Below are 11,170 nucleotides of genomic sequence, written 5' to 3' on the forward strand. Positions count from 1 at the left end.
TTCAAAAAAACGGTGCACATTAATTTTGTTATGTTTATTTTTTTCATTTTGTTTTTTTATCGAAGTTATAATAGCGCGCTTTTGCTTGAGTAATTTTTTCATGTTTTGTAACTTATATTGTAAAATCTTATTCTTTGCAGCAATTTTGTTCGGACTATTAATTATTTCATTCTTAGGTCTAGTTAATGGTTTTTGAGGACCTGGTAGGTCAGTTAATTGCGATATAAATTTTTTCGCTGAAGGAGATATTGCTAATAATTCAGGGCTTTGATTAAAAATTGAAATGTTTGGAATAGATGTTTTTGAACGTAAATTACTGTATGTATAATTAGACGTTAACACTTTAAGATGTTGAGGTGTGGATGATAAATTTTCTATAAACAAAAATAATTTTATAATGGTATAGGTACTCACGAAATGTTTTTGAATTATAACAAAATGACTACAATCATTTTATTCGTTATTGGGTCGAAAAGCTTAAAAAAAGGAATACAAAGCCCTCACACATCATAATCTTATGTATCAAATTTTCAAACCTTAGGTATAAGTACTTAAAATGTTCAACTACAGAGTAACGTCAAAAGTTGAACTTTCTCTAATTTGTTTTTCACGGCGCATTTGAAAACTACTGAAATTTTTTAACTTTTGACCCCCAAAGTACAATAAACATTCACTTTACCACCCGAAACCACCCCTGATTTTTAAGATTGAAGCAATATAACTGCTCCAAATTTTGTCCTCAGACACAAAAATAAGAAATAAAAAAACATACATCATTGTAAAATCAATACATTCAACTACGTTCAGAATCTAAAATAATATTTAATCGATGACATTTCATGTATAGAATTATTTATAAATTTATAATATGTGTATAATGAGTATTTATGTAAATAAAAATATTCTCGTCGTTTTATTATAAAATAAATTTAAATAAATCATACCTTCGTCCATTTTATTAGTGCACCTTCGTGATTTTGTTGGCGTCGTATTCATTGTTTCGTTGACACATACATCTTCGGATAAAATGTGTGGATTACCTTCGTTAAAACCTAGTTTTGATACACTCCAAGTCCAAGCTCTAGGAGATTTAACTACACATGTTTCCGAGTCATCTATATGTATACAATTTAAACAATCATTTTATTATTTAAGTACCTATATTAGACATTTATTTGATAAAAAATATTCTTATTATAAATGTTTACCATTGACGGAGTGTATTGGCTTTAGTGGAGGACTGTTTTGAAAAATATGATCCTTATAATTGGTAGCATCAATATTTAATTCTATTTTATAGGAAATATATTTTTTTGTTATACATTAATATTGTACTATCATTATAACTTCCATATTATTTATTATGTATATTTTAAATATAAACCTGAAATTTTACTGGAACAGCATTTGGCATAAGACGGGATTTCGAGCATTAGGATTCATATACATTTGTTTTCGAAATCCGAACAAATGTATCTTTTATGTTTTCGGACTTAACCCTTCTATGCATATGTTTCCTAAAAGATTAATTCATAAATACTATTAGATTATGCCTATATCTTAGGCTTCTGTTTATATTTTGTTTGTAATTATTTTACTCTGAGTTTATTACCCATTTCCTATATAATTCGAGATTAGATGATGGGATTGAATGAAAACATTATTACTCGTTTTCGAGTTTTATTACATTAAAGTAATAACATTTATCACCACCAGACAAGTAAAATATTTACTTTAAATAAATTAAAACAATGTTAATCAAAACAGAAAATAATATGTACTGGCATCAAAATCAGGACGTTGATGTGTTCACGACGACATACAAACGTATACATTCTATTTTATAAGTGTTATTATAATCATTTATGTTTTATTATTATTATTAAATGGTTAAAATAAATTTGTCTACAACCCATATAAATTACTATGGAAGTAAGAAATATTCATAATAACACTTATAAGTTATAAATAATCTATCTAGAATTTATTATTGGTGGCTACAATTCAGAATAATTACTATACATATATTAATTATTTAAATTAAAATAAGTGTAATTTGTAGATATATCAATTATATAAAATAACGATTCTACAAATGTTATGCGTCTATCATCGTACATAACTAACATTTATAATAATATAATAAGGATTAAGGCCATATCATCACATATACATAGCCACATAGGTACACTAGTATAAATAAATAAAAATATTAGATTAGAACTAAAATTATTGTGACTGGAGGTGATAGTTGTATGTTTTAATAGTAAAAATACTCAGAAAACGAGTATTTACAGACTCTTCAACTACAAGTCAATGATACCTCGATAAATAAATCTCACTTAGAAATTTGTTCGGAAGTTTATTTTGTTTACTTAGCAAATAAATGTTTAGTTAAATTTATGTGCACAGATTGCCAATCACATTTATTAAACCAAATCATGATTGAACAACGACAAGAGCTTTTAATTATGTACAAGACGAACGAACATGTTGGCCAATGCAGGGTCTTTAAGTACAACAGAAAACTATATTAAATACATCAATAATGTGTTTTGATATTTTTAACCATACACTCATCAAAACTGAAAAATGTTTTAGGCCAACTAAGCAAAATCCTTAAAAATCAGTATCAGCTATGCCGATTTACAAAACTCAAGATGCTGGTCAATAGTCATTATTTGTATGTCATTGAACTACCGACATTAATTTTAACAATGTAGAAAATTATGTATACATTTAAAAACGTTGCAAAATTAGCGTTTTCAAAATTTGTGTGATGTATAGTGTTATAAAATGTTTTAAACTAGTTATTAAAGTCGAGTTTTTAATCCTAGCAGTACTTTTATTTAGATTATTACTTTTAATCATACTAAATATTTATTATACATTAATTAACTATATTTGTTTAAGGCACAATAACAGACAAGTGAAGGATATTTTAATATTAAGTTTTGTTAGTCACCTAGCTAGTATTTAAAATATTTCAGTTAAATTATAAACTGGATATCAATTTTGATTATATTTTGTACCACTGTATCGGTAACAGTGACGCCAGCGGATCTAGAATTCTACAAGTGATTAACGTATTAATGATACTATTGATAGCGTAGCCCGATAGTGTAAATGAATATAAATGCCAGTGTCGATTATGAAAATGAAATGATGCGCCTCTCCTGAGAGCGCTGTGCCGGCACAGACGACGTGACTACTAGCGATTACAACGGTATCCGATCTTACTAACCTGGCGCCCGCAGCTGCCCATAGCGGCACCCGATTATTCGCGCCACCGAAAACCGGCCAGTGACAATCTATAGTTTATAATCAATGATGGTATATATGTATATATTATTATTTTACAATCGGCCGAGTGCCATATTTAATTTTATATTGTCATTATTTTATTCCGTGCCTCCGTGGCTAGTTCGTCTGTCTGCATCGTACTATCGTATAGCATTTTATACTGCAGTCTGGAGTATCGGCGTACCTCGATAAACGGTTTTTTGTACAACTTCAAGTCTACTGTTTAAAGAGTTAAATTAAATATTTCATTGTTACTTTTAGACCAAATTCACATTAAAACATGTCACCTATTAATGTACGGTCCGCTAGCAATATTTGATAAGAGAATTCAAGGGTTCCCAAAATCTATTGCTAATCATCAATTTGTATACATAGTTGCCTATCTTAATCCTGAAAATCCATTGCTAACGTTCAATCGTGTGCTTATTGCCTACCCGATTACTAATCAATATATTATATTTCTAGGTATTAGATTCATCCATTTAGTACTTACCTGACTGTAAGAAAAATGTATTGCCGTTGTTCAATTTCTTTATTAGGGTATTTTCTTAATACCTAAAAATCTAAAATGGATTATAGGTTTAAATGTATTTTGTAAACTACCTAAAAAAATTCCATGGTTATTTAGTTATATTTAAATTTGGTTCCTTTCAGTACTTATACTTAATCATCGTGATGTTTAATAATTTTCAATTAAACTAATTTAATTCAAAAGATTTTATTATGATGGTAAATTAAAATGCTTATATTATCATGTTATTATTTTTTAATCTTATTTGCAATAGGTTCCTAGTCATTGTTTTTTTTTTTTTTTTTTTTTTTAAATGGATTATTTAGAACGTACACTCTGCTATGATGTCCGTTTGTAAAACACCAAGATGGAGACAAATGAAAATGCATACTAGTGTAGTGGCAGTGGCGGCTATCCTCAAAAATATACGTGAAGCGAAACATAAGAAATAACCACCCATCAACAACAATATTCATCCATATAATATCCTATCTACTGAATAGTTAGACAATCCACCCCACCCACCTCTTATTAAACGTGTAGCAAGCGCTACACCTCTACTCTAGGATGGGATAGCCGCCAGTCATCACTGTATTTTCAATGTTATTATACAATATACATGTTCCCCGTTAGAGAATATAAAGATATGACGACATTTTAAAATTGTTAAATCACGGTTTAAGGTTTTATAATCTATGCATATGATAATTTACCAGCATTTCCCGCATAAATTTAAATAATATTATAACTATTAGGTATTTATTGCAAATAATTATAGGTAATAATTATAGATTGACTATAAAGTATGAAAATTTTTGTTTTTTGGTACCAGTTGAATTAGAGATTAATATAAAAATCCGCATTTCCAACTATTTTTATAACATTTGAAACACTTCATATGCACAGTGCAGTTTACAGGTAAGCAAGTTTGATTTTCTTGGTTGTTGAAATTATTAATTTATTATTTTAAAATAAGCCTTAATATTTACTTTATCATGAGGTCGGAGGTCCTATTCACAGATATAGATAATAAATAATATAACAATTATTATAACAGGTATAATATCACAGTATCACACTGTGAATTTGCTAGATGATAACTGAATAACTGATAACGAGTAACGATAGTGTGATCACTGATCACTGTTATTTTATGTATTAGTTGCAGCCATAGAGTAACTCTATGGTAGCAGCACAGAACAATGATAGTAGTGTAATCAGTATATCTTGATAACAGAGTTGAGTTATTGGCACGGCTATAGATAAACTGGAGATAAACTTTATCTTAGCCATGGTTATTGGAAAAAGCAATCTGTTTTGAATGTTTGATGATTAATGATTAATTATTATCATAGATTATAATTTTCAAATTTATTTACAGTTGTAATTTTGTTATAAATATTAAATTTTTTACATACTCATCACTAAATTATTTACTAACTACTTACTTGTCACTGCTGTTATGTGCTACATTTATATGATGACCTAAAATAGTTTTAGATTAACGGATACAAATATTTTACTAATGAATAAAATAACTCAATCATTTAGTAAAAAAACAAAAATCTGTGGGATATAAAATGTTTTAATGTATTATATAATGAACTTTAATACAACAATGATTTTTTTATTTTTCTGAAGATTAACCATAGTTCATAAATGATAGTTTTTTTTTTTATAAACTACCTTATAAGTTATAAACTACTTTATAAGTTCAATAAATAAAACACAAGAATTATAAGAAGAACACTACATAAAGGTAATCTTAAACTGTGATATTATCAATTAACTAATTCAGATTTTATACATAGCATTGTTCAAGGAATAATATTAAAGTTTTACTACTGCCAGAAGTCATATAAATTCACAAGTTCAATGAATATGAGGAAAAAGAAATATTTAAAAAATGGCTGTCCCGGTATAGCTGTTAAGCGCGAAAATGATTTTTTGATTTTGATGTGTAATAATAAGGACATAAGATACTAAATTCCTATATATACTGTAAGTAATTATTATTTTTAATTTATCATATATTTTATATAATTTACTTCTTTAATTAGTTAGTATTTTTTTAGTCAATTAATAATGAAGAGGTTATGCAATTTACAATAGTTTTCTGTAATGAAATTGTACTGTATCAAGAAATGTTTATGAATAATAAAACCCATTTTTGATATTGTTAAACAGTTCACTGAAAGTATTAGCTAATGATTTTTATTATTTTGAATTTAAGTGCTTATTTATCATGTATTTTAGGTGGATAAACAATTACCATATTGGATCGCTGAAGTATTTTGATGTTCTCTGACTTTAGTCATTGCGCATTAATTGTACTGCAAAATTATTATCCAAAGTGTTGGATTATTTATTTGCCATCATATTGGGTGTGAAACGTTGAAATAAAAAATGTACTCATGAAGTGTCCCAAACCTATCTAATAATGGTAATAACAATTACTATAGTTGATGATAGATAATAGAATATTATTTTTTTAAGTCTTTATTTCACATGTATTATAATTATAATTTTTTATTTTTAGATTGGATGGCAAGTTAAATCTAGTTTTATAAGTCTTATACAAGTTCTATGTGAAGAGTTAGTTATGCAAGTTTAATGAATATTATTATATTCTGAGATTCACAATTTAACAGATTTCCACACCACCTTAGCATTGTTTTCAACAAAACTAGAGGTACTGCATTTTGGCGCGTTTTCTTTTAAAGTGGTTTCCCAACATAGGCCTACTCCACAAATTTTCTTAATTACACTCACTTTTTTAATTTACTCACTTATACTTTATAAACTCTTTGCATTGGACACACACAAAACACATTCAAAATTATCATCACAATCTGACGTTTGTCCTATGTTTGACAAACATTGTATTACAATCCATCTGTTACATGTATCGCATTGCACCCAATCGATATTTTCCTTTTTTATCTCTTTGTGTTTTTTGTCCGTACGCCCACAATACAAACAAATATCTCTCATGAAATCAGATTTCTCCAACAAAAGATCTTTTAACACCTCTCTGTATAACATTGGGTTGAAGTCTTGATTGAAATTAGCGTTTTCAATCTTATTTTTCATCATACACTCTGCATAGTATAACACATAAACTCCGCAATTATAACTATCGGATTGTTTAGGATAGTAAGAAAATATTTGGAAATGCATTTCTGGCCATACATTTCCTACCTCTCCATAAATATGATTTTTTTTCAGTTCACCGAGTATAGTCACAAAATTATGTCTACATTTGTTATATTCTATAGTTTCAAATGGGTCCAAAAAATAGAACTTATGATTTCCAAAGTCTGCAAACACTATCACCCAGTGGTTACCATTTACATGTAATGGCATTACAAGTAAACTGTCTTTTGGAACAACTATAGTTTCCAAATTTGAAATTTTTTTCGAATGATCATTATTTAAATGACCTGATACATCACAACTCAAAATTTTTATTTCATTTGTATGCTCACAATATGTCTCTCTCAATACCCCCAGTGCTATATCAATAATAAAATTACTCAACCACATTTTCTTTATACTTTCAGGCGTATACGCTGATAGTGTGTCAAAGTCACTAAATAATAACTCATGACACTGAGTAATGTCTTTAACGATGCTATAAATGCCCACTACATAATCCAATTGTTTTCCATTTTTCTTCAAAATAGAACCATAATAATTTTTATCCTTTGGTAATCTATTTTCATACAAATCCATTTTGCACCGCAGACCATCTACTGGAGATCTGTAACTTTTTATAGAAATACAAGATTCTGATAGTGTCCTAGTATTTGGTGTTACAATTTCGTCATCAGTTTTTATGGAATCAAATGAGAGTAGGTTTATATTTGGTACATTTGGAGTCACACAAATCACATCATCTTTTACGTTTTTAATCGGTGACAAATGGTTCATAAACATCCGTGCCTTTAGTTGCTTTGAAGCAGTTTTTAAATGACCCCGGAAATAGAACCCTGTTTTTTTCTTTCTTGGTCCCCAACATTCTTTTTCTTCATTGTCGTCAGATGATGACGAAATCAAATGGACAAATGATGTATTTTCTTTTTTTAAAGTTTTTTTTTGTTTATTTTGAACTGGAGGAAGTGCACAATAATTTGATGGTATATCTAGCAGTACTTCTTTACATTTACTCAATATTATACTTCTAGTAAATTGAACAAATCTTCCACATTTCATACGCCGGCATTTTTTGTTTGTCTTTAAATCTCCAAACCAACTCTCCGCTGGAGCATTGCTTGCTCTGTCTGTTGACCCAAATACTTTGAACCGCATTACACCTGTCCACATTGGAATCACCGGAATAATAGACCCCATGATATCATTATGAAATTCAACACTATACAACGGATTTTGTTCAACATTAGGATATACTTTTAATGTTTCTTTTATGCTAACGACTATATTTTCAAACCGAGACAAGAACTTGGAATCTTTATACCGGTAAAAGGTCTTAACATCTCTTATTTGTTCATCTAATGTAACATTTTTTTGTTTTGTAATTAGATCATCAACTAGACTACTTGGATTTTCATGGCTGAGCTTCTTCAAAATCTCCATGGCATCATCCACATCTACAGACTTGGAGGGTGACAACAACACCGTCGTAACTGCAGTGAACCATTTGTCCAGACATTCTGTGGTGGTTATGTTGAATGCTGGCGAGATACACGCAGTCGCCAAACACGCTAAAGATCCATTGGTTATCTTCTTTCCATTTGCTTTATAATATTTATGAGCATCATCAGAGATATTTTTGATTAAATGACAACAACAAAGACTTATCAGTGCGTTGCAATTAAACATTTTGCCCTCATACATGAATTCATAACATCTATTCAAATATTCAACGACCTCATTACATTCGTTAAATGCTCTCACAAACCCTTTTAATATTGCTGTTGAAAAGTCACTGACAACATGTGCTGTGAACTTTGTACCACACTGTCGTTCATAGAATTTACGAAACTCCGTTAGCCAATTTGTTATCGCACTAGCAGTTTGTGTAGTCGACAGATATTCTGCAATTGGAATTATCCTCTTATTGCACACAGTGACAGCCGCATAATACAATAGTAATTTTTCTTTTCTTTTTCCTGTTTTGAATAGTGTTGGATCTCTTGTAGTTTCTCTCACCACCCCGCCAGTCGCATCAACATGAATTGTAACACATTTCATTTTTCTTAAAACGTTAACTTGATCTTGGCTAAACAAATAAGTTACAAAATCTTTCTCCTTTGGATCAGATACATACTGGATAAACTCTGAACATTTATCTTTCAATAAATGCATATCAACCCTGTCGTCAGCTGCTCGATCATCACCACTCTTTTGCTCATGAGACACCTTGTAATATACTCGGTCAGACCTGATGTTGCACAAGTTACCACGCTTGAGCTTACTAGGAGAAGCTTTTAAAATATACTTTTGTCGTAAACTCATCGGTGGACAGTACTTTGTCATTTGTTTTTGTTTCTGTCGATTTGTTCCTTTCAAGAAAGTAGTCAGTTTACCATAATGGCTGTAATTAAGGCTGTTACTCATAACTGTTATTTGTGCCATACTATCCGTTGTTTTTTTCTTCACTACTAGTTTAAACTGCTTACAAGATTCATGACGACAAATACCATAACATGTCAAACCTTTCTTGGTAATGTTTTTATTCTTGATAGTTAAAACACAAGAGTTATTTACGGTTTCAAATTTTTCACGCAATAAATCATTTATTTCATTTGAAATAACAATATTTTTTTGCATTGAGTTATCAACTATTTGCTTCAATTCTTTATCCTGTAAGCTAATTGTTCCTTCCACAAAATTACACTTTTTATAACATATAACCTTTTTCATTTTATGATCTTCATTAAAAGACCTTACCTTTAAGGGATATACATTTTTTGAATTCTTAGGTAATGCTTTCAAATCTGCTTCTGGTGTGTTGCAAACAGATATAGATTCAAATCTTTTTTCTGGGGTAAACAAATCTCCAGAAAATGTTACATTTAATTTGCGCTTAGGGGTGGTTAACATTTCTTCAGCAAAATCAATTTGTTCAATACTATCAACATTCTTATTATATTCATTTTCTTTTATAGTACTACAGCAACCATCATCAATTGAAAAAGAACTATTAAGTAAACCCGGGTTAAAATTAATAAAATTATGTTCTTTGATTACAAGAACTTTTTCTGTCACATCATTTTCCAATTTTTTTACAATTATATTGGATGTATTATTGTTTTCTTTTTGAGGAGTACTGTCGATAAACAATTTTCTTTTTACATACAATGCTGTACTCTCATCTAGTTTATTTGTTTTGCCTAACATAACAATTTTTTTTTGTGATAATTCTTGAAGACTTTCAGAAATTTCATTTTCTTGAAAACTCTCTTGAGAACGCTGAAATATTCTTTGTTGATTATCAATTTCTCCTATTGTGCTGCAGCAATCATCATAGACTTTACAAGAACTATAAAGCAAACCTGGGTTACAATTAATTAAATCATGTTCTTTGATTTCAATAACATTTTCTTTCAAATCAATGCCCAACTCATCTACAATTATATTAGAAGTATAATTGTATCCTCTTTGAGGGGAATCATTGGTAAACAATTTTCTCTTTACACGCACTACCGTACCCTCATTTAGTTCATTTCCTTCACCAGAAATAATAATTTCTTTTTGAGATATTTCTCTAGGGCTAATAGAAATTTCATTTTGTCGAAAACTCTCTTCACAACGCTGAAATAGTCTGAGTTGATTTTTACGGCTACAATTAATTTTTAAAATTTTACAAATTGAATTAACAACCTCTGTCTTATAAATACAAAAATCATTTTTTGAATAACCATTGTCCTTGAGCATTTTATGGAAGTGTAACTTATTGTCTGCTGTTGAATTACTATCTAATAATTTTCTCAAGGCTGATTTAGGATTATTTAATGCCATAACTAAATTCTTTTTAGCTTTTTTGGTATCACCTTTCTTGAATATTACATTACAAATGTCACTTATCGCCTTATTAGAAACACTTATGTTGCCAAATTCCAATGTAGGATATTTTCGTTGAATGAAATTTGCTATTTCTTCCACGTTTTTTAATACACTCATTTTAAAATTGAATTGACTTTAACTTTTATAGTAGAAGCCTTACTCGACTACTTATCAATAGTCAAATGTATTCTTATATTACTATTATAGTAGGAGCCTTACTCGACTACTTATAAACAGTCAAATGTATTCTTATATTACTACTTGCTATTATAGTAGGAGCTTTACTCGACTACTTATCAATAGTCAAATGTATTCTTATATTACTAT

General features: G+C 29.2%; 2 protein-coding genes across 2 annotated transcripts; both read right to left on the bottom strand.

Moving 5' to 3' along the window:
• Positions 1-6,358: 6,358 nt before the first annotated feature.
• Positions 6,359-8,288, bottom strand: LOC112597163. The gene has a single exon (XM_025343101.1). It carries the CDS (start codon positions 8,165-8,167, stop codon positions 6,611-6,613), a length of 1,557 nt encoding a protein of 518 aa, XP_025198886.1. The 5' UTR covers positions 8,168-8,288; the 3' UTR covers positions 6,359-6,610.
• On the bottom strand, positions 8,184-11,164 carry LOC112597165. Its single transcript, XM_025343102.1, has 2 exons — positions 8,249-11,164; positions 8,184-8,189 (listed from the first exon to the last, which is right to left on the bottom strand). Exons 1-2 carry the CDS (start codon positions 10,958-10,960, stop codon positions 8,184-8,186), a joined length of 2,718 nt encoding a protein of 905 aa, XP_025198887.1. The 5' UTR covers positions 10,961-11,164.
• Positions 11,165-11,170: the final 6 nt, after the last annotated feature.

The sequence above is a fragment of the Melanaphis sacchari genome, unplaced genomic scaffold (assembly GCF_002803265.2).
Source record: "Melanaphis sacchari strain LSU unplaced genomic scaffold, SCAv2.0 Contig38_pilon_pilon, whole genome shotgun sequence".
NCBI lineage: Eukaryota > Metazoa > Arthropoda > Insecta > Hemiptera > Aphididae > Melanaphis > Melanaphis sacchari.